The sequence below is a fragment of the Lycorma delicatula genome, chromosome 3 (genome assembly GCF_047948215.1).
Source record: "Lycorma delicatula isolate Av1 chromosome 3, ASM4794821v1, whole genome shotgun sequence".
Classification (NCBI taxonomy): Eukaryota; Metazoa; Arthropoda; class Insecta; order Hemiptera; family Fulgoridae; genus Lycorma; species Lycorma delicatula.
In genome coordinates this window covers 45,064,827-45,090,732 of record NC_134457.1, presented here as the reverse complement: position 1 = coordinate 45,090,732, position 25,906 = coordinate 45,064,827, and the positions used below count along the sequence as shown (strand labels likewise).

Sequence of the window (25,906 nt, the reverse complement as noted above, 5' to 3'; positions counted from 1 at the left end):
ATGGTGAGTTCCTTATTACAATTTTAAACAACAATTTAAGAACACCTTTTTTCAACAAACTGGGAAATAGACAGGAAAGAGGATCTTACTAAAAATTCTACAGAAAGTACCAACACAAATTCCAACAGAGCAGACAAAAACTGCACTACGATTCCATTGAAACCGAGGGCTTTGTTCCTACCAGAACTGTTAATTACCACACATACCTCTGCCTTTAAAAAGAACTGGCTTTTTAAAAAAAAATTGTCAAAAGTGAATAATTTAGATTGGCATTTAACTGAAATTTACAGATAAGATTAAGTAATAATTTACACATTTAATTAAAATCACCTATTTATTTATTATGTATAATAAAATTGGAATTAACAGAAAAACAGATTAATTTTCTTCAATTTTCTGTGAAAAAAGTGTTGAAACCCATGTATTGGGTGTTTTTTATAGTGACAGAACTTTTGATAGAGATAGCTGTCATTTGCTTTGTTTTGATGACATTTTAGATCAGTGAGCATTGGCAAATGATCATGGAAAAATTGACGCCGCAACAACGTTTACAAATTGTGAAAATATATTTCCAAAATCAATGTTCTGTTCGCCAAATATATAGAACACTTTGTAATTTTTATGGTGCACATAATCATCCATCATAGCAACTTATTTGTTGAACTATTGATAAATTAAAAAAAAACATTTACTCTAATCAATGAAAAACCAACAAGACAAAGATCTATATGTATAGTCAAAAATATTGGTGCTATCAGTGATAGTGTTGAAGAAGATCTGAATGTGTTTATTCATCACCGTTCCCAACAACTTGGACTTTGTCCATCCATTACATGGAAACTTTTATGTAAAGATGGTCTACACCCATACAAGATGCAAGTGATACAAGAACTGAAGCCACAAGACATAAGCGACACAACATAAGCGTCGTTTGTTGGTGAATGGTGCCTAAATAAATTGGAAACTGAGCCACTTTTTTATCAAAAAATTTTGTTTAGTGATGAAGCTCATTTCTGGTTAAATGGTTATGTCAACAAGCACAATTACCATATATGGAGTAAAACCAATCCTCAGGAAATTTATGAGTCTCCACTGCATCTTGAAAAATGCACTGTATGTTGTAGGTTACAACTGGAGGCATCGTCGGTCCTTATTTCTTTAAAAATGAGGCCGGAGCACATGTTACTGTCAATGTTAATCATTATAGATGAATTATCAGTGATTATTTGTTTCAAAATTTGCATGACATGGCCTGCAATATGACTCCTTACACTGCTACTGAAATAATCGATTTATTGAAATAACAATTTAGTGACAAAATTATTTCACGAAATGGTCCAGTGAATGCCAGTGGATTATTTTCTCTGGGAATACATGAAGTCTATGGTTTATGCTGATAAACCAGCAACAATTGACACATTGGAAGCAAACATTACTTGTGTTATCGAAATATGTCTCCAATTACTTGATAAAGTGGTCAAAAATTGGACTGATCGAATCTTGTTCATTCATCAAAGCTACTCGTGGTGGACATATGCTGAAAATTATTTTCAAAAATTAAATGTCAGAAAGTTATCTTTCAGAGAAAGAAAAAATTGGCTTTAAACTTACCTTTTTATGTGTTTCATTTCAATTCAAAGTTCTATCACTCTAAAAATAAACACCTATTATATACATTTTAATATTAAAGATATAGATAACTAATTTTAGACATGTACAATATTTACAGTATGGTTTCCATATTTTCATATATACATTTATATTACTATTATTATTATTTAATAAATTAAAATTCTGTAGTTGTTTTACTCACTTTAGGAATAAGAAATTACAGTCACCATGAAGAATTGAAAGCTCCCATAGAACCAAACAAAGCAGAAGTTAGTTTGGAAACTCAAGAAGATAATAAAAATGTAGAGGAGCCTGTACAGCCTTCACATTTAAATGTAATATTACCACCAAATGTAACACAAAGTGAGGTAAATAAAAAAGAAGAAAATCAGAATAAAGTACCTGAAGATGTTATATATTTGACTGATAAAGCTGACAACATAGTTAGAGATGCAGGTTAGTAAACAATAAATATTAAAATCCATTAATTTTAATTCTGATTATTATAATCATTAATAAGTAATTTTTACAATTAAGATTCTTTTAAAAAGTTAGAAAAATATTTTTACTATTTTTCTAACAGCAATATTCACTTCCAAAAAATTAAATATTTAGAATGGAAATTCAGTTAGATGAACTTGAATTTAAATAGAATTACAAATTCAGTTAAGTTTGTAGGTAATTAAAGCCAGAATACATTATCTGAAATTATGTAAATCAAACCATGCTTTTAAATTCAAAAACACTACAAGGTCTAATAAAAAATGAGAATTTTAATTTTTATAAAAGAGATTTTACTTATTCTTTATCTCCTTCAACTAGTCCCCCAGTAATGCAATACACTAAATCCTTGAATTTTGTTGTCAGAGAGCAAAATATGTTACAGAGTGCCATATCTGGAGATTGTAGAGGGCTGCAGCATCAATATGATATTATTTTTGACTAATCGTGAATCAATAGTGAAGTATGAGCTAAAGCATTATAGTGATGCAGACTGCAAGAAATTTTTGTTTGCATTTCTGATAATTTGCTTCAGATTGCCTAATATAAACAACATAAAATTATTAATTGATACAGTTTCTTGATCGTACAAACTTATAATTAGAATTCATGATAGAAAATGACATTATAAAGAGAACAGTAAGGAGAACTTTAACATTTAAATGAACTTGGCATTTTTTTTCAGTCTTGGTTCTTCAGGAATCTTCAATTGGGGGTAATTAGAGATTCGTTTCAATAGTGTTATCATATACCTACGTTTCGTTACCTGTTATGACAAGTTTGAGTCATCAGTGATGGCATCTAACAATCATTCTACAATGTAACTTTTGTTGAAAATTCAATGTTTAATTTTGCTGCTACTAGTTTCATATACAAAATATCAGTCAAAATTGTTTCACATGAGCAATAAGAGATTCTTACCTCTTCAGCAACTTCGATGATTATTCTTTACAATGTTCTTTCTTTTCTGACATTTTTATAAGTTGCAGATGTGTAAGCATGTCTAACCCTTTTGTTCTTCATGGCCTTCTTGAAACAATTTGTATACCTCGTAAACCCTACGTGTCGACTTAACATCCTTGCCACTTCACTGCACATTTTAAAACGAAATTTAATTCAAATCCTTTATACGGCTATTTTCAAACAAAATTAATCACCATTCAAGATAAAATACAACCTAATTGTATGGCTTTCAAATTTGAACAAGTCTAATACAGGTGTAAATATACCTGTATTATAAGATACCTTAATTATAGATAGTGCTGCCATTGCAAGGAAAAAGAAGAAAAGACGTAGCACAGAATAAAAAAATATCTCTTTTTTTATCATACTTAATAATTTTGATTGGTTAGATTCTATAATTGTCTCAGCTCTGTATAAATTGCTGTTGTTAAATTTAATTAAATTAACTGCAATATAACCTTATCATTGTAATTGTAGTTAAAAATTAAGATGTAAAAATTATCATAAATTTACACAAAAAAAAATTATTAGATATTTTATTTATTAAAAATTAAATCTTTGTAGAGAAGCTACAAAGAACTTTAGAAAGGGAACATTCCTCATTTTTTGAGTGGTTAAAAAATATACTACTGCCATGTTTACTACTATCTCACTCTTATTCACTATTCTCTGAATGTTAAAAATGAATGAGAAATGTTATTTTAATTAAAAATCCTCAAGTTTTATTATATTTTTGTTTAAAACACATAATTATAAGATTTTATCCCTAAACTCATCTGTTCAGGAGCTACTCAATCTGAAAATTTTATTTAAATAAGAATAAAATAAAATTTTTATTAAACCTGAATTTTCTGCAATTCCATTCCACATGTATATAAATATATGTGATAAAATAATTTTCATTAATGCCATTAATACTGTCCATTATAATGGACTATAATGACATCAATTTTTAATTTGTAATTAATTGTGCATTGCATTGATGCTGCTGTGACCAAGGTTTTGCCACTGTTTTCCTTGATCCATCGAGCAAAATAGGAGTAGTTTTGTTTCTTATCTTTGGAATAGCATATCTACCCATGTCTACTGAGATCTATATAATGTGTCACTAGGCTAATGATCAGAGTAAAAATTTATTTATCTGTCACAGTATTAAAGGAAAATATCCACGAATAACTGTTAGCATAATAAGTTGCATTAAAAAAAATTAATAAAACCTTGGAGGTTCTATTCTAAAAAATAAAGTTTGCCACCCTACTATGCATATATTCAAAAACTGAGGAAATGTTTCCCATTTCTTGTTCATCCTATTGGTAGGATGAGATAGTCTATGAGATCCTAATGGTATCACATTTAAAATGAATACTGTTTATTATATGTAAAAACAAAACATTTATATCTTACATTATTTTTATATTTTATTTTATTTATTTATTTTTTTTAATAGTATAATTGCTGCTTGAGAAAGCAATAATTAAAACCAATTACAATGAAACATTTTATTCATCTGATATTTATAACTAGTTCTACAATGATGATGCTAAAATATGCAGTTTTATGTTTCTGTGATGACTGCAGAAATTTCAGCCTGTTACTATTTCTGTCTTCCTTGGTATTTTACACCAGCTTTTGCAAAGCCAAATCTATTTATAATTCTCCAGCTAACTTCAGTAACCCTTATTACAGTATAAAAAGTCATGTTAGCAGTAAAACATTTTATAATTGAGTATTTTTAACTTATCGAAAAGTACATTTTTCTATTAACTAATAATTAAGAAGTATTTTTTCTACTTATTATGCAGCATGCTGGTTAAGCTTTTGATAGTGGCTACATATAATTTCTGTAATTCATCCTTAATTAAACAATATAAAATATGCATTTCAGTAAGTGAGTTATAAAAAAGTTCTTTATTAATTTATACAAAAAATATGATTAATGCAATGGTTCAGTTCAAGAAGGTATATCTTTATTTAAGTCTAACTAAAGATCTGACTAGATTTTGAACTCTTTTCAAAAAATGAGAATAGGTTAATGATTAAAACTAATAACTATTTACCAGGTTGTTCATAAAATTCTAGACCTGATACAGAGATGCAGCCAAGTATGACCAAATGATTATTACATTTGTCAACTATGATCCTTTAAATGGCATGTTGTATTTTTGGGCAATCAAGCAAAAAAAAATTTTGACATTTTCTAAAAAATGGATAAAATTGATGTTCGACCTGTTATAAAATACTTTGTTTTATAAGATTTAATTCCGATGTACGTACAAAAAAATGTTAAATCCACTTAAAAGAATTCTTCCTCTTTGCTTTCAATGGTAAAAAAGCAGGATATAAATGTGGTTGAATGTCCATTCAAGATGTTGAACGCTGAAAACAGCCAAAATCTGTGACAATGAAATTGTCAGAATTATCCACAATGCTGTATTGAATTATTGCCCACTACAGGTAGGCGAGCTTACTTACATCGCAAACATCTCGATAAACTAAACAGTGGATGGAGCAGGTGAAAGTGATCCAAAGAAAGCAAAAATAGTTCCATCCGCAAGAAAACTGATGGCTAGGGTTTCTTTGGAGTTCTTGGGGTACGGTGCTCTTAGGCTACGTAGAAAAATGCTTGACCTAACTGAGGAGTATTACACTTCAATACTAGACTGAATGAAAGGTGCTATTCAGGTTTTATCTAAATCTGGCAAAACAAAAATGTTCTTTCCCCACGACTGTGTCTGGACCAATATCTTGGGTTATTGATACAATAATGAAACCTGAAAAAAATTCTGTAAATTCGTGTGTTTTCTTGGTCAGGCCAAGAACTTTCCAAATGGCCCTAGTTGATCACAACCTACAGATTATAGTGACATAGGAAGTCAGAGCTTTCTGCACCAGGCTTTTAAGGAAGGCAACCCATGTAGGTAGGTATGCTGCTTCACAAATAAAAAAAAAACTATCCAGCATTTGCCTGTATGATTTAAGGAAACTGATCTGAGCACATCACAAAATACATGATTAATTGTAAACTAAAAATTAGTTAAAATTCCTGCTGTAATATTTTTTTTTGCTAATTTCCACTGTTTTTGGTGAAGAATAAAGTTGTGATTTTCGGTCAATTTGAATGTATTTAAATATGAAATTAAAAAGAAACGACTGAGAATTCGCAATGAACGGATGTATTTTTTTTACCTAAAAATAATAATTCAAATTGTTACCTATTAATAATAATTTAATTTATTTTTAAGTATTGTAAGAAATTCTATTCTTTTTACTTTTTTTTTCTACTCACATAGCATTAATATTAATGGCAATAAAAATAGTCAAATATGTTTTACAAATTCCTTTAAAATAGACGGCTACTAAAAAACTGTTGCAGGTTCCATTTTACTAAAAACTTTCCTTAAAGATATGAAGTGTGTAATGGAAGAAACAACACGCTATTCTACTTCTTGTTGTGGTACATTGTCTTTACAAGAAGATGGTACAGATGATCATCAAGGTAGGAGTACTGTTTTTTGTAAATCATTTTTTAATATTTTTTTTGTGAAGTGTGTAATTTTACAATACCTTTGGCATTAAACAAACTTTCTTACGTTTTACATCTGAAGAAAATCAAGTAATCAATGTTATGAGCATTAAGCAATAAACAATATGTCTCATAGTAAGCAGTGAACATAATGTCAAGTATTATGTACCACTTGTAATTATACTAGATGGTTTTTGACAATACTTTATTATTAATTAACTTAGCAAAAACAATTCTTTTGTTATTGTATTTTTTCATACTTACTTTGTTCATACAATACTCTATAAACTAAAATACATGGTGTACGATACAGATAAGCAACTTACAATCATAGCTCACATTGAGAGTTTTCTAGCACAAAACATTGATAAATGCTGTCGACTTCTTGTTGAATGTTCACTTTCAGTTCATCGATCATGTAGAGATTTGTTTCATAACTCTATCCTTCAAATAGTCCTGAAGAAAAAAAATCACAAATCACAAATCTGGGAACTCAGAGGCCAACACCCTCTGTTGACAATTCATTCAACTGTAAAAGCTGCATGAATATGTGCTAGTAAATTGTTTGACGGGTGACAAGTTACTCAAGTCCAGTGTTTGACGGTTTTTCGCTCAGAATTCTTTCAGACAAAACCGATTCGCGTGAAATTTGGACAGTAATTAGAGAATAGCTCAAGGAACAAAAGTTATATGATGCTGATGTGTGTTTTTACCCTGGGGGTGGAAATTATTACATTCAAAAATAAATTTTAAGCAAAACATTTTATATAAATTACTTTTTTAGTTATTTGTGATTGAAAATGTAAATTTTTTATCCAACCATTGAAAAAGTTTTCACAATTAACACAAAAACCTTACGTTTTATGAAAAAATTATAAGTAGCAAAAATTAAACGTATAAAATAACAAAGAGATTGGTTTCTTTATTTCTATAGATGCAATATGAACAGAGTTACGCCTCGTTGAAGGTAACTTTTTGTTCACTTAAAACTCAAGCGTTAAATAACGGAAGAATTTTCGAGGAAAACTTATAGGGTATTTTTCAAAGTACTTGAAAAGACCTTTAAAATTACCTTTTGTAAAAGTCATTAGCATGAAAACTAACAGTTTTGATGAAAATGGGATGATTGAGAAAAAAATCAGCAATGAAAGAAATAACGTTCACAAGAATTGGAATTGAATGTAAACCTTTTACAATTTACTCAGAAAAAGTTGAGTCAAATTTGAAAAATATTTTGATATCTTAAAAAATTCTATTTTTTTCACAATAATTAAAAAACTAAAGAAAATATGTAAAAGTTTCTGCAGTATAGATTTTTTTTATTTATTTCTGTAGGATAAAAATTGATTGAGATATTACCATTAGAAGTTTGCATTTGAGTGTGAGGACCACCTTCTCCAAGCCCTTTAAAACTCTTTCAAAAATGAAGGGCTCAAGGAATCTGACCTTTGTATCCCCTTGAAATTTCCCGCAAAATGGTTTTTTGAACTATTGGATAGCTTAAAAGTTATCGTTGAAAAACTGATCGCATTTTTTCGGTGAAATTTTCAGAGCATGTAAATTTTTATATTCTCAACAGTTTCAGAGCATTTATGAATACATGTGAACACATATAACTGTATCTACATATGTATAAGTATATCCTCATACATTCATATATATATATATATATATTTATATACAGATGAAAGTATAGGTACGAGAAGAAAAATAACACAGCATACCATAGGTAAACACCTGCTGATGGATAATAGAACTTTGTGAGCGTAGATGTATATAGGTATATTTTACATGTATATATGTGAATGTATATCTATATGAAGTACCGTTAAATAAATTGAGCCGTGTTAAAGACTTCTCAGAATCTCTTGAGCAGATGCTTTATGAGTCCTTCATTAAAGCTACCACTAAAAACAGTGCTTTTGAATTATCTTCACTGGTTCCTACAGTCGATGCTCTGAATGAGCAATTTTAAGAGAGTCTATTTCCAAACCCAGGTGTGGCTTGGAAACAAAAAATATTCGTCCAACTGACTGGGGATGGATGAATAATGAATGCTCTTTACTACCAATTAAAATGCCTGCTCTGGAAGAAATACTTCAAATGATATTTTGCAATTGAAAAAAAGGATACAGCGCTACTTGTGACTGCAGAAAAGTTGGACTTTTTTGTAAACCTACATGTGGAACATGCTTCGATGATAATTGTCAAAATTGTCCTCCAATTATTGACCAAGAGGAGGAGGTCGACAGTGATGACAGTTCTTGTGATGATCCATAGAGTAACAATAATAAAACGTGCTATTATAATGTACATAAAATTTTTATTTCTCTCCTTTACTCATTTTATAATTTTAAGAAAACATGATTGTTAATTTTAATCATGGGGTTGGTTTGTAAGATTTAGGACATTGGAGTAAATTATAAATTACATTACCAGCTATAAAAAGTTTATAAATCCTTATAAATGCATCATTGAAACATTTTAAGCTGCTGAAAACTATTTATTTTTTTGTCATTAGGTGGATTCTAAGAGTTGCAACGTTGTAACATATCATAAATTGTGTTTCAGAATATGGTACAATGCTTATTCTGCGCATTTAAATTATTTTGAGCTACAAACACTTACATCAATAATTTTAACAATTTTTTTCATAAGGGAAGGTTATTAAGGGTTGAAACATTGCAATAAATCATAAATTATATCATAAACAGTAAAGGGATTTTAATTCTTTATAAATGCACCATTAAAACATTTCAACCTATTGAAAACTAATTTTTTTTAAATTTCATTATAAGGGATGGTTTCTAAGGGTTGAAATGTAGTGAGACATCTTAAATTGTATCCCACAACATAAAAGAATGTTAATTCTACATATTTAAACATGATCTCGCTCTATGAAACATTTAAATCTATGGTTTTTGAATTTTTTTAACAAGGGGTAGTTTTCATTCTCCAAAAAAAAGCACACATCAGGAACATATAACTTTAGAAGCAGAGGGTTAGATAAGATTAATTACAAATTTTAATGAACATTGATGTTGTCTGAAAGAATTCTGAAGTAATACTCTATTTTTACTATCAAACATTGGACTACCCGTCTCATTGGAAGAAGCCGTATGTACTCTTTTTCATGATCTGTTAAGTGAGCGTACAATTCTTCAAAAATTGTTATGGTACACTTTTATAGGACACCATACAATGAATCTTCTCATTGTGAAGTGGACGTTGAAACATCTAGTGAGAATTTTCAGTTTTCCGATACTTTTTTTATTTCTTTTACATGTTTAGCCTCCGGTAATTACCTTTCAGATAATACTTCAGAGGATGATATGTATGAGTGTAAATGAAGTGTAATCTTGTACAGTCTCAGTTCGATTATTCCTGAGATGTGTGGTTAATTGAAACACAACCACCAAAGAACACCGGTATCCACGATCTAGTATTCAAATCCGTATAAAAAAGGTTTTCCGATACCTGGTGTTGTGCGAATTAACACACCCAGATAAACAAAACATGCCTCATCTGAGATGAAATATAGCATTGTGTCTGTCTGTCCATGAACAATGTATTTGAGAAGCCGGTTGCAATAATTAAGAAATTTCAATTTGTCAGTTTTCCTAAGTTGCTGCACTACACAGTTTCAAATTTAAATCATAACGAATCTTACGACAAGATTTGCATCTCACACCACTTTTTTATAACTTGCACATAGATTTTTTTGGACCAGGAGAATAACAACAGCCTCTGGAATCCTAAAGGAAGGTTACCTATTTCATTTTGTGTTTGTAACAGAACCTCTTGTATGTATTTTTTAACTGAATCGTGTTTGCTAGGATATTGACTGATCTTTGCTGGGATATTGACATTCTGTAAATTTTTCTGCAGATTTATGATTGGTTTCTTGAAAGGATACAGAATGCTTTCACTATAGCAACCCTTTCGTTGATTGAAAAAGGCATTTTAGAAAAACACAACTGCAAAGAACAAAAATATACTGCACTGAAGTATGAACAGTTTATAACTGACAAAAACAGATGAGAGTAGTAAGGTACACTATCAGTAGGGCGTTGGTAGTAACAGTGTAAAAGGTAACACTGAAATAACTACAATTGAGCTGGCTCAGTTTGATTATATGTTACTCACTTTGTACAATAACAATTTAATTTACCAGAAAAAAACAATTTAATTTAAATTTCAGTAATTTACTAGAAATATTAAAAATGGGTAAAAAATTAAAAATTTCATTTTCAGTTTTTAAAATGTTTATTTTTATGGGTAATTAAATTAATTTACTAGAAACTATGAAGTAAAAAAAAAAAAAAAAAAATGTTAAATTTCATTCTATATATAATTATTATAATTTTTGTACACTCTACACTGATTTTTAATTTTCTTTTAAAGGTTCAAAATTAAAGTAAATATAAAGTAAAGTGAAAATAAAAGTAAATTAAAGGTTAAAATTTAGGTTTATAAAAGGTTTTATAAAAAGTTTTCAATTTGATTCATATTACTTAAATGGAATAATCTATCTCACTGTTCACCCATTAAAAAAAAGAAGAAAATCAACACTTTATTCTTTTCTTATTTTGTAGAGAGAATTCGTTTTGAAAATATTTAAAAATTTTTGGCCTTTATCAGTGCTTAATACTGGATTTTTAATAACATAATGATGTACAGTTTGAAGTAATTCAGATCTTCCAAGAATTTTCAAAGCAGAAACTAAAGGTAGAAAACTATTTTTCTCTCTGGAAATTAATAAATAAATTAGTAAAACAATAATACTTACTCCCACATTCTAGAGAGATTTATCTTATTTTTATGGCAATGTTTCTTGCCTTCCTTTTCTTGTGAACCATTTTTTTTTCAGATAAGCTGTGAAATGTAGGTCTCTCTATACTTTAAATAGAAAGAACTAAAAATGTAAAAAAAGTGCACTTAAAAAAATTAATTTAAAAAACGCACACTAAAAAACAAATAAAAGAAGAATTTTTAGATTGATGCAAAGACGTTAAAATTGGATAGTACATAAGAATAAATAAAAAGTGACTAATAAAGTAATGGTGTTTGAGAATAATATTCATTAGTTCATGAAAAAGAGAAACTAACTTATTTCAGCAGAAAATTATTGTGACTGTTTATTTTGTACAGCTTGTATTCTTATGGATATGTATAAAACTCCCTATTCAGATGAGAATACTTATCGCTTAAGGTTCATCACTGAAAAAGATCTTGTTATATATGAAGAAACACAAGGTAAGAATTTTTTATTTTCTTAAAAATTTCCTTTGGTTTTTTAATTTAATAACTTTGATAGAAGTGATAAAAAAGTTAAAGTTAAAATGGATTTACATTACACTATGTAACAAAATGGGAATTATCCTGCATTCAATAAAGCAATAATTATTTAAAACATGAAATGGAGGGTGAGCACTTAAAGTCAACATAAAGTTTGGAAATCTTTATTCTTTAGAATAAGGAGTGGTGAGCAGTTTGTGGTTAACTGCTGTGTAAATCATCATCATTATAACATGAGTAAATATACAGTGAGGATGTTATGAAGTAGGTGCAGCTTATGGTTTACGTGGATGGCTAGCTCAATGACTGTGATTGTCAACCCTTTTTTTGATTTTACACTACCACTTTACCTGAACAAAGTTCCGCGATTGGTTTGTACAAGATCATTTCTTTCTCTAAACTCTTTTCTTCAATAAGAACAGGATTGATGTACAAATTATAATACATAACAGCCACATTCAACTTTTTTTTTTTTCAGCAAATGAAAAATATACAAAACCTTTTCTGGACTTATTCTCAAGTATGACTGGAATTTGTCTTTGCTGATAATGATATGCACTCAATCCTTGCCCTTTTCTGTTATTGGATGTGCGGCAAACCTACATTTACTTAAGGTACTTGTTAATAAACTACTTTGTTTCTGAATACACCTCACCACTATCATCATTAGTGTCAAATATCATAATTAAAATATTAAACATTTTAAAATGATATAATATCAATGTTCTTGATGCCTCATCAAATACAACTGAAGCATTACAGTTCACCTCCTTATTATGAATCGACTGCCCAATTGTGAACTACTCCTACATTTGCACTGTGAGCTACACCACTATGACCTGCACACCATGTCTTTACCTTCAGTTGGATGTTTAAGGAATAAGACAGTTACTTGAACATTTATTAATTAGGACTGCAGCTGCATGGACATTCTTTTTTATAGCAGTTTGTAAAGCCCCTTTAGTCATTTACTGTACCTACTCTCCATTTACTGTATACACTCCAATTGAACTAGTCTATTCCAGGTATTTTTGATGATAAAAATTAAACTAATTTAAAATCTTTACTGAATTTTATAAAATTGTAAAGTGATTCTGTTTGATTTAAATGAAATATTGTCTTCATACCCTACAGATTGATTTCATGATTTCACAGAAAGTTTTATGTGATTTATTATCTCACAATCTTTTATGATACTGAACATTATTAGAGGATCATGTATTTTAAAAATTCATTTTAACTGATATCTTTGATTCCAATCATAATAAATTTTGTCCAGAATTAATTATTTGCTTTTAATTCTTCCCATTTATCTGGAAAAAAGCCTAACTTAATCTCATTAATATTATGGTCAATGATAAACAGAGGAGTGGTTGCTGTGTTCTCTATAACGATAAAATATTTTGAAATCTTATCTACTGTTTTCCTTAGTAGTTTACGGATAGTGGTTTATTATACACATGGTGCTGGAAATAATTGGACATAGCAAAAATAAGTTAGTGAATAGTATGATACTGTCTCTGGGTGTCTGCTAACAAGTAATGCACATAGATTTCAAACGATTAATGTATCAAGGCTTTGATTGTTCAAGTTCATTTTTTAAAAAAAATACTTTTTAAGTGATGCAGACTGCAATGATAAAATACTAACAAACATTAATATGATAAAATAACTAACATCACGCAGGTAAGCCACACCTAATTTTGCTTAATGTCAGTGACCCACAAGAACCAATTCATTAAATGTAGTTCAGACCATAATTTACTTCTCATTTCATATAATTCAATTTTCATGATGCTATTCTGCATAATCTTTCAAATATTGTGGAACCAAGAGGTTAAAAACTATGCTACCCAGTAGTTAAATTTTAATGCTATCAACTAAAAGTTTCTTGAATAAAATTTCCTACTGGGTTATAATTAACAACACACTCTGGCTCATTACCTTAAAATATAGGACAACTAAAATTGTAATATCACAAATAAGAGATGCACTACCAACTGAGACAGCATTAAATGTGTCAGAGAATTCTTGATTATTGTAACTCACAGGACATGACTCACAGAACTAGTGATGATCAGGAATACAGCCTGTAGTAATAGGCAAAAGTTAAAACGAAAATGACTGATTTCAGTAAATGTAGTGGAAAAAGTTTGTAAGATATGAGAAGATTGAAGAATTTTTATACCAGGAAAATTGAATGAATATTGGAGAAAGCAGCACAAAAAATTAATATTCAGACTTATTTTTTTTTTTTAATAATCTCAAATCTATTTAAGTGTGTAGATACACTTCATAAAATATACTGCTTCAAATCAGAAGGGGTACATTGATTTGTATTTTTACAATCAATCATGCGATGACAAACCATGTCTTATTAGAATCTGTCAGACTGTCTAACAAGACTATCTTATTGCTGAGGTAAGAAAGTGCACTGGTCATAGTTGCTTTCTTAAGAGTAATGATGTTGAGTATACATGTTATTGTTGAGATTTCACTTAACTGGATCTAATTTGCACAACCTTTACATCAAATTAATGAAGTTACATACACATAACTTTAATGAAACGTGTTAATATACTGACTGGGTTACTGGTATGTCTCTACTTCACCATAACTTAAGTTCGCCTAACAGCACATATCTAGCGTTAATTCTGCAGAATCTATAAAAAATAACATTTGTGTAAACCCATTAAATTAAAACGGAAACAAAAAACCTGAAAAACCTCTAGAAAACCTGAAACCTCTAGAAAAGTTAGTGGTCAGAAATAATAAATCAGACCCTTATTAATTTGTTTTTTCAGTTAGTTTCTAAAATCCTGTAAATTAAATACATTTCTGAAAAAAAAAGCAACTCGGATAATCACTTCTTATGAAGTTTACTTGAACTGCAGCTATCAAAACCAATAACTGACCTGTTTGTATTTGAACAGGATTATTGTTATTCCTTATTTTGGGAAAATATATCTATCTACATGGAGAGCAACAACATAACTTCAAAGACAAATTTCCATACGGTCCACAGTACAGCTTAGGCCACAACATATTGCTTTAATGTAATGAGGCTAGTTTTCACAATTTATAATGATGACTTGAAGTTCCAGAGTGATATGGTCTTGAGTAACCACAAAAAAAGGATAGTGATATGTCATATCATATATTGAATCTATAATCTTTTTAGAGACAAAAGATTCATTAGCTGTTAGGTAAAAGCTTGTAATCTTACTGAATAATTCACCAAAGACTATGTTCAACGATGATGTGATTGAACATTACAGCACAGATTATACTTTTTACACAAATCTCCTTTTCCTAAGCTAAGTGGTATAAACTGATACAAAGATCTTCAGGTGTACCATTCATTCTGCCATGTTTCAAGAGTCATGGTTTAAACCTTTTCTAGGAAAGTATAGGACAATGCTGTAAAATATGGAATGAAAATACCAATATCAACAAATCCTTCAGCTGTAAGTCATACACCAAATATTTCTACTTCCTATTTTCCTAGTAGCAGCCAAAACATTTATCATCAAATCTGAAAGGAGAACCTTTCCAGCTGTCAATTGCATGGACATTCAAAAAAATGTCCATGCAATTATAGAGCTCGATGATACTAAAACAGAAAATTAACTATGTTAATTTTCTTTATCATTTATCAAAAAAGAAGTCAGCAAAGATTAGCATAAGAGTTATGCAATTCTGGCTAATGAGGACTTTACCATTGGCAGACTACTATTATATGTAAATAAGTATGGAAGTAAAAACCTATATAAAAAAATTATTATACTGTTTGAGAACCCGTGATGACCATACCTCCCCAACCCTTTGACCAATTGTAACCAAAATTAATGGCATCAATAGCATCCTGTATTCAGAAGTCATTTAAAAAATTTTCATAAAAATCAATTAATTCAGTCTAAAGATATCAGTCAAAATGATAACTGATGAAAAAACAAAAAAAAACAAAAATGGGCTTTTTATTGCCTCCCTGAATGAAATTACTCAATTAGATGATCAAAGTGACATACTAATATAATGAAATGATCTAATTACTACAAGAATTCCGAAGTCAAGTACAAGAAGTCCAAAAATGAAAAAAAATTTTTGCCTCCACCTCTTTATGGAGGTTTGACTAAGTTTAGATACCATCAGAAGTGTCACCTAAGAAGCCCTAAATTATGTGAAAAAAATTACTTATCCTTTGAGTAAAATTTTGAGATTTGAGATTCATAAGATCCACATTTCTCAACATCCTTAAGTGATTGTGACCAAAGTTATATTAGGATTTCAATGCCTCATACACAAAAATCATCATGCCAAATTTCATCCAAATCAACCCCATTGTGTTTAATGATATCAAGCAAAAAATAAGTCAAAATACAAACATACATACATACATACATATGTGCAAATGTACATTCAACTGGAATTTTTCAAAGCTAAAATTGTGTTTTTTGGTTGAAGGAGGATCATGAAACATAAAGATCTGCAAAATCCATTACAATTAGCATACTTTTCCATAAATAATATACTGTATAGCTATACAGCATAACTACATTGCCAAGAAAGTATACTTCTGGAAATACCTTGCTGCTTATATATTTCAGACAAAGGGGAGTTCTGAAAAATGCATAAAAGAGAATCTTCTGTGCTTATCAAATATTACTTTGGAAAGGCAAAACTGTAGGAAACTAAAGCCAGGCCAGATAAATATGATAAGTCAACTGCACTGATTAGAACAGTTTTTAAGAAGAGTAAAACAATAACTGAGAAATATTATGCATCTTTACTGAATAACCTAAGTGAAGATATAAAGAAAAGATGACCAATGAGGAAAGAGAAGATTCTTTTCCACCAATACAATGGACCATGGATCAGGTCATTCTTCTGAGATTGTGACAGCAAAACTGTTTGAATTACACAACAAAACTTCCTTACTTGGTAGAGTTAGCACCACACTATTATCTGTCTCCAAATATAAATTAGTGTCTTGCTGGAAAAAGATTTATGTGAAATTATACTGCTAATACACCTGCCTACTTAGAAAACTTTAATAATTGTGTATACTGATGGGTTTGAAAAACTTGAGCAATATTGCACTAAATGTATGGTCTTGAAAGAAAATTATATTAAGAAATAGAAAAATTGCGTCTTTATTTTTTGCATGGGCTAACTAACATCTCCCTCATAGGTTCTTTAGAACAACGAGAAATAGCTAATATTGCTTTTAATATCACTTATTCTATAACCTTCGATTTCATATTAGCTTAATGACATTATTTAATTTCAATTATCAGCAAATTGCTGTTCATGACAGTAAATTTATTACTGTAATAAGAAACAGAATCTAAGAAAACATATGATTTAAAAAACAAGAATTGTGTTTAGTGCAATTTACTTTTGCAGTTTATTATGATTTAAATTAACAAAGAAAATTCATTTTAATTTTTAATACATAATAGTAATTTTTAAATCTATGTTTACAGGATTTCCGCGACCAGGTAAAAAATGTTATCCACTGAAATCAAAACCAGGTGTAGAAATTTGTCTAAAATTAAACTTATTTTTTTGGGATGAAAACGTTTCAGATGATAATGGTTATAAAATATGTACTTTAATGAATTTTGGTTATGGAAATGCTATAAATGAAAATCTGCAACATGGTTCAGATTTCCTCGGGTACATTGAAAATATTAACTGTGAAATTGATAAGCAGTCACTATTAGACAAAAGCTTACGTACATCTGCTGGCATAATTATCAGATTTCAACTAGGATCAGATATAAAAGAATATCCGAATGAAGGTGTACAACCCATAATTCCAAGTGAGGGAGAAATAAACAAAGAAGATAGACCACAAAAACCAGATACTGTTACAAATATAAGCTTAAAACCCATAATTCCAACTGAGGGAGAAATAAACAAAGAAAATAGACCACAAAAACTTGATACTGTTACAACTGTAACAGTTCCAAGTAGTATTGATATACCTAATAATAATAACCCTAAAGAGTTTACCAAACAAGAAGTAATATTACAAAAGGCTAGTGAAAACAAAACCCCCAAAGAAGATGAAAGTAAAAGTATTAAAGGAGAGAAAGATGAAAATCATGATTCACAAATGCAGCAGCAGATATATAAACCATTTACTGATAGGATTTTCTATTTTATAACTCATCACATTTTAAATGCTTTTAGAAGTGATAAAATTACTTAAAATAAGACTAAGAAATAGTCTATTTTAAGAAAAAATATTTAAAAAAATATTTACACTAGAGATACTCAGTAAAATAAGTAGAACATAAAACTTAAAAATTAATTTTTACAATTAATAATAAATAAAAATAAACATGTACTTGTGCTTTTATATTTGTAATAATATGTTTTCTTTAAGAGAATAATGTGAAGAAAACTTTTATTATAACAAAAAATCCATTTTTAGCTCAAATCTATGAACTATGTAGGTATAAAATATTTTACTAAAACTAATACAGTATTTCACTTTACAAAAATAATAGGCAATGTTAAACTTAAACTTCATTAGTCAAGTTTTAATAAATTTTAAGAATTGGTACTATTTCTGAAAAAATAAAAGAATACAAATTAACTGAAAAAAAATTATCATTTATTGTGTAACAAAGAAAATCATTTATTTCAGAATGATATTATTAGTCAATGATTTTATGTACTTTACTGATAAAAATGTTTAACTTCTAAATGTGACTGATTCAGTTCTTTAAAAATAATTTCAATTTTCCTTGATAAACTTTTTTTTTAGGTAAACAAAAAAATTATAAACTGATTAAACTCTCTTCATTTAATGCACAAATGGAGGATTTCTAATTTGAACAACAAAAATGTATTTTCCTTAATATTTTTGTTATAAATTAAAAGAAAATTAAAAAAAATCGCAACAGTTCTGGATACTGAGGACTTTGCCCTTGTGACAGATTGGTGATTATGAAGAAAAGTAAGTGGAACATTAAAGTATGTAAAATGCAATTAAGAATTATGTAAAAACTTATTTTACTTTTTGAGTAAAATTTTGATGACCCACGGTAACCATATCTCCCCACCCCACTAATCGATTATAACCAAAATTAATAGGATCAATGACCTACATTTAGAAGACATTGTAAAAAATTTCATAAAAACTGGTGGTTAATCCAATCTGGAAATATCAAGCAAAATGATCTGAAGAAAAAAACAGAAAACTTAGGCTATATCCACTATCCTTGAATGAAATCAAATATATAATCAAAATTAAATACTAATGTACTAGAATCATATAATTAGTTCAAGAATATGAGTTCTAGTCCAGAAATGACCAAAAAGGAAAAAGGGTATTTTTGCCTCCACCAGCAGAAATTATCTTAGCTACCTAAGGGACATTAAATTATGTGAAAAGATTTACCTACCCTTTGAGTAAAAAGAATTTATAAGGTGTATAAATGCTCTGCTCCCATGGCTAATTGTGACCAAAATTGTACATGGAATATCAGTGTATACAGCAATTACTGAATCAAATTTCATCCAATCAGTATATCCAATCTGCAGATATCAACGAAAAATAAGCCAATATACAGATACACAAACACATAAAAATTTTTTTATCAATATGATACAGCTCAATTTTTGCTGGTGTTTATTTTCACATACGTCTTTAAACCAAATTCAAAAAGATTCTTTTGAAATTACAATTTCATGCATAGTGAAATCTCAGTCGTGTAAACAAAATAAGTTTAAGAAAATTACTTAAAATAAATACTAGTTATAGTTCTTAATTTACATTTTACTAAGTTTGTCAGAAACTGAAATATAAATCCTAAACTTTTATTCAAATTAAATGTTATAAAATTCAAAATGCAATTAATAAACATTTGTGCCTTCAGATTTAATGATAAATTGAACCCACTGTATTGGTTTTTAATTAAAAATGACAAAATTATAAAAGTATGTAATGACGTTAAAAATGAAACCAATTCCTCTTAACAGAGGTACAATAAATCTGACAGAAATAAAATATTGAAAGGAGATAAGAATAATCAGTGTGAATCCAAAACATGAAATGAAGTCACCACTATTGTCATGGTCACCATAAAGTCATGTATATACAGTACTCTGTCTAAAACTGGGGATGATGATTTATCTATTACATGTATAACAAGTGGAGTGTATATTATAAATGTATTACATGTCATTATTAGTAATTAACAGGAAGTAATGAAAATTATTTAAAGAAAGACAAACATTTTTTTCTACACTGGATGATTATTAAAAAGTGTGTGGAAAAATATACTCTCTCTTAAAAGCAAACAAAGTAAATTTTTTAATTTACTTTTGGTAGTAATGTACAATAGTATAAAAATATATATCTTTATTTACACTGTATAAAAAGAAACAAAAGGTTATAATATAACTTAATTATCTACAGTTTAATTTAAGCCACAGATTTAATTTTTTACAACTAGTACTATTTTTTTTTTTTCAATAAACCACTTTGCTTTTTTATAGATTTCATAATAATGTGAAAATATTTGTGAATTTGTTTACTTCTTACTATCTGTAAAGTTATAGTTGCAATTGAACATTTCAGTTAAACAATGATCGATTATCTTGCTTTGTATCAACAACCAATTATCAATTTGTAATGATCAATTATCTTGCTTATGTTTAATCTAACTTATATCTTAAGTCTGAGAGTTTTGTTAGTTATGGTGGTTCTTGGGGAACTTGGAACTTTTTAAAATGTCAAATTTATTTGCTTTACTTGATAGTCACAAATAACAACTAAATACATGCTTCTGAAAGGTCATAGCAAGCCATATAAAGGCTTGTATTGGATTAAATAGTTATTTGTTCATATTTGTGCTATGGGTATCTGTCACAGGCTGATAATTTTTCAAACAACCCTAATACAACCCAGGTTCAAATTCAAATAAAAGTAAACTTACTGTTAACTTGATTTGATTGTTTATATTTATGAATTTTACTATTAAGAAAAATTAACTCTGCTCAGTAGATATAATAAATGCAGGGTATACATTAAGCCTGTTCATTATGTAAACTAAAGTTACTGTTATGTGTACATAAAGTAAATAAAAGTGGCATACAGGAAATCCAATACACCCAATCAAATCTATGATTTCTATACTTAACTTACATTCTGCTGTAACTTCTGTTGACATTTCACTTTGAAGTTACATGGAACATATCGCAGTGAATTAATCGTATGTGTGACTGCCCATCATTTTATTAAAAAAAATTTGCGAACACATTATGAGATTTACAGTAAAATTTTAAATTATTGTGCCTCCAATAGAGGAGGCACAAGCAAAGCCAAAAAGGCTCTGCTAGTACAGTGAAATAATTTAAGTTGGAAAAAAAAAATAATAGTGAAATGATTTTATTTTTTGAAACTAAATTTTATTAACAGAAGATTAATTTCAAGTGATATAATTTGTATGCTGTGAAATCAAAAATTTATACTGTAAAGTTTATTAAAGCCAATAAAAAACACTGAAGTTAAATTTTAAATCACTAACTTGTAAATATTAAAAAATTATAACTTTTCTTAACAAAAATGATTTAAAACAAACAAATATTAACATTAAATATTATTCAATTGGCAGTAGTAACTAAATAGCCAGAAACAAAATTGTTTGATAAGTTTATCAACCTATCAACTAAATTTTACTCGGCTGGAATGTTCAATATCTGTTATTACTTGTACAATGACACATACATTGGTGGGAAAAATGGTAGCACTACTGATTTTCATCTGGAAGGTTCTATATTAGAATTTTAATCAGGGTTGACCATTTCTCAAACAATAAAGTTCATTTTTCACAAGCAAGTAATGGGGAATTAGCCTACTGATTCAGAAGAAAATAATATTTCATCAATAATGCAAAACTTTTTAATCTTTCATATAAGCTTTTGTTAAATAATTAATATAAAAATTTTAATCCGAGAGTTGGAAACCTAGTATTTAATTATTACCAAATATTTAAATACATTTGGATTATTCTGATTCAGTAAAACCTATTCTCTAATCTGATCCCAAATTTACTAATGAAAAAATTACTAAAAGCTAATGAAAATAACGTTTTAGAGAAGTTGGCTCATGATTAGCAGTTAGTCACGTTACTTCACGCTCTTCAACAGTCTTACAAAACAGTAGTCTTATATGCGGCTAAGATATGGGCTTATCAGATATTAAGGGAATTGGAAGGTTTTTATTGATATTTTTTTAAATCTGAGAGTTTGATCTCCTAAAATGTACTCCAGATTATACAGCATATCTAGAAGCTGGAGCTATTCTTTTAAGTGTACAATCTTTTAGTTCATTTTACAACCTATTCTCTAATCTGATCCCAAATTTACTAATGAAAAAATTACTAAAAGCTAATGAAAATAACGTTTTAGAGAAGTTGGCTCATGATTAGCAGTTAGTCACGTTACTTCACGCTCTTCAACAGTCTTACAAAACAGTAGTCTTATATGCGGCTAAGATATGGGCTTATCAGATATTAAGGGAATTGGAAGGTTTTTATTGATATTTTTTTAAATCTGAGAGTTTGATCTCCTAAAATGTACTCCAGATTATACAGCATATCTAGAAGCTGGAGCTATTCTTTTAAGTGTACAATCTTTTAGTTCATTTTACATGTTAGCCATGCACTGTCTACGTCCCCTGGTAGGTTACTAAGCATTCTAATTGAGTAAATTTTTGAAACACAGAAGGATTGATTTAAGAGATGGAGAAAACTGTAAAAAGCACGATATTGATTTTTTGAATTGAAAATAGAATTTAGTAGGGGCATCAGTTACAAAAGATTTTGGAAAAAATTGGTGAAGAATTAAATTATGAGTGGTCGGACAGAGCAAATAGGTCACAGTTTCATTCAATCAATTAAATAAAAGTTGGGAATTAAACCTTATACTGGAGTCAGCTATTCATCAAATTTTATGAGTACAATATGTAAAACAGTACAATATTTAAAACATGAAATTATATGGTACAACTGAATCATACCAGGGTTATCAGAAAGGTTTTGAGCCTAACATAGAAAGATGTATTTTTTCTGTGAAATATAGTTTTATTTTTCAATAAAGTCTCCTTTCAAATCTATACACTTTTTCCAGTGATGCTCTAACCTCTTTAACCCTTCCAAATAGCAGCTGGTGTCTTTCTCTGACAAGTGAATAAGTGTTTATGTATGCAATAACCTCCTTGTCCGATGAAAATCTTTTTCCTCCAAGCAAAATCTTAAGTTTAGGAAACAAGAAAAAGTTGGTTGGGGCCAGATTTGGTGAATAAGGTGAGTGGTCAACCAATTCAAAGTACAATTCGTGAATTTTAGCCATGGCGACTATTGAAGTGTGAGCAGAAGCATTGTCCTGATGGAAAAGCACTTTTTTCCTCTTCAATTCAATTGCGATTGTTTTTTTGCAATTACTGTCTTCAGCTTGTTAAATAATGATGCATAATACTGTCCTGTTATTGTTTTACCTTTTTGAAGATAATCGATGAACAAAATTTCATTACTATCACAAAAAATAGTCGCCATCACCTTCCTGGCCAATGGAATCGTCTTTGCTTTTTTTGGAAAAGGCTCACCCTTTGTAGTCCAGTGTTTTGACTGTTGTTTCATCTCAGGCATGTAGTGGTGGATTTACATTTCATCTACAGTTACGAATCGACACAAAAAATCTGACTCGTTTGGGTTAAATTGCTCCAGCAGGGCTTTGAAATGTTCATTCAAATGCATTTTTGGTACAAAGTGAGCAAATGCGGCACTCAATGGGTGGATAGCTTACCCATATGCAATTAATTATGACAAACATGTTTTTCGATATACCCAAAGCCTCTGCTATCTCTCTAACCTTAATTTGTCAGTCGTCCAGCACCATTTTGTGAACTTTTTATTTCTGGTTTATTCATCTTTAAGGTAAAAATTTTGATATCACTTCTAATTATATTGAGATAAATCTGGTTTTCTCAACAGTTTGGATAGTTTAGAAGACACACTTGCATGAGTTAAAAATTCAGTTGTCGGAGTTTTTACTGGAGAATAAAAATGATTTCTCAAAAAGATGGGGGGGGTGAATGCAATTAGTGAAAATGTTGCAGCAACTGCCAAATTAGTAGTTCAGATACACGACCAGTTCATTGAAATGTCTGCTGATAAAACATTACAACTACAATTCATGACTGAAGATTTAGATTCATTTTAGTTTGCTCGATGAAGTGAATACAGAAATTTAGTCACAGAAGTAATGAAAGTATTAATCCCTTTCGCCATGTCTTACCTCTGTGAAAAGGGTTTTTCATCTATGGTTGCACAAAAAACTAAATGTAAGAATCGTCTTTTATCACTTGAAAACAATTTGCTTTTGAGTGTTTCTAATATAGATCCTCGTATGAAGAAATTTTTAAATGAAAAACAAATCCAACATCTCGTTAATTTATTTCTTTACATGTGTACTTATAAATGTAATTAAAATGCTTATAATAAATTATATTTTTCTTGTGAAATGATTTCATTATTGTTTACATGTAAAGTAGTAGGCTAATTTCACAACCCCCTTTCACATCACCGCGATCCCTGTGGATTCGCGACTCCCAGATTGAGAACTATTGATTTACAGGAAACAGATCTAAATATTTTACTGTCTAGACAGAACTTTTCAAATGTTTTTGATATTGATGACTCAAAATATTTAATTTTGTGCCTCTTTACTTAATTCTAGGTTTTAGAAAAAGATATGTTAATATACCAATCTGGCAGATTGGTTTTAAGCCTTACCAGAAATGTAGTAGATTTTTAATTAATAACGATAAATTGTTTTCCTTTTTATTTGTATTTAAATAGCTTGCTTCTTGTTATTATGATTTTATTAATTTATTATTTTTCTCCGAATTATGTAAAATTTTATTTTTGTAAATTGTACTTGTAAAATAATCTCACTTATTATTATTACTAAAAGCTAATAATTTTACTTAATAAAAATACACTGAAATGGTCACATCCTTCAACCTTACTTTCTTTAAATTATTTAGAAGAAATCACACATACTTACAATGTGTGAAACAATACTAAGTTTGAATAAAACTACAAACCTCTATTTTTTACTAGCCTGTAAAAACAACAATGAAATGACTGGTTTATATTTCTACTTTTGAAAACATGCTAATATGAAATTGGTAAGAAATTACTGCTATTAGAAAATCTTCTAATAAAAGCATAATTAATTTAAATGTAATGGAATAACATTAAATAAATGTGGTTAATTTTTAAATAACTAAGTAAATAATCAGCGTCAATTAAAATTCATTTTGTACTTACTATTTTCAGGAATTAAAACTACATTGACATATATAAAACCATTCTTCTTAAAGTTTACTTTTAATTCAACTACTTGATTAAGAGTTCCAGTTGTATTTTTTGATGATTTTTTTTTTGCACCAACCACTTCCCAATATTGATTATGTTTTACGAATTTCCATTCAAAGAACTGTTAAAAATTAAAAACCATCATTGATATTGATAATGATATGATTCAATATAAGCAACTTTAAATGTGCCACAAAATTTTTTTTATCCAATTTTTAAATTACTTCCATCCATTATTAATTTATGTCAGCATTAACCTTTTTTCCTCCAGAAAGGTACGGGTGGTTTGGTTGCCACACTAACTGTATTTGCAAGATCAGAGAGATGGCCAGTGGGGAGATTGTTTCCTTAGAGAAACTTGGTGGATCTAAGCACTGTTAACCATGAATGAAAAGCGTTTGAAAAAAAGTGGAATAAAAAATTAATAAATATAATTAAATCAATAAATCTAAAACTGGTTTTCAAAACAAAGTTGGTTCTGGTTGTCAAACTAAAGTTTGATGTCAAACTTTTAAAGTATTACAAATTAAAGTTTAAAGTTGTCAATGAAACTAAATTTTTTAATATTCACTAGTTTACTGATGACTACTATTGATACATGTTCCAATTT

The 25,906-nt window shown here is 28.9% G+C and overlaps 1 protein-coding gene and 1 long non-coding RNA gene across 4 annotated transcripts in view; one reads left to right on the top strand and one right to left on the bottom strand.

The window, feature by feature from the left end:
* LOC142321546 (uncharacterized) overlaps positions 1-18,500 on the top strand; it is a 35,857-nt gene extending 17,357 nt beyond the window's left edge. For 2 of the 3 annotated variants that reach the window (XM_075359714.1, XM_075359713.1), the window contains exons 3-6: positions 1,819-2,067; positions 6,449-6,571; positions 11,750-11,854; positions 17,383-18,499. In XM_075359714.1, the coding sequence (XP_075215829.1) occupies positions 1,819-2,067; positions 6,449-6,571; positions 11,750-11,854; positions 17,383-18,113 (1,208 nt within the window). In that variant the 3' untranslated portion in view covers positions 18,114-18,499. Of the gene's footprint in view, positions 1-1,818; positions 2,068-6,448; positions 6,572-11,749; positions 11,855-17,382 lie in introns of all 3 variants that reach the window. The other variant, XM_075359712.1, reaches the window with a different exon arrangement.
* The window catches only part of LOC142321548 (uncharacterized), a 52,584-nt gene continuing 28,983 nt past the window's right edge, over positions 2,306-25,906 (bottom strand). Inside the window, exons 4-6 of the long non-coding RNA XR_012755660.1 lie at positions 25,249-25,417; positions 6,925-7,054; positions 2,306-2,652 (exon numbers count right to left, since the gene is read on the bottom strand). This is a non-coding gene — a long non-coding RNA (uncharacterized LOC142321548). The remainder of the gene's footprint in view (positions 2,653-6,924; positions 7,055-25,248; positions 25,418-25,906) is intronic.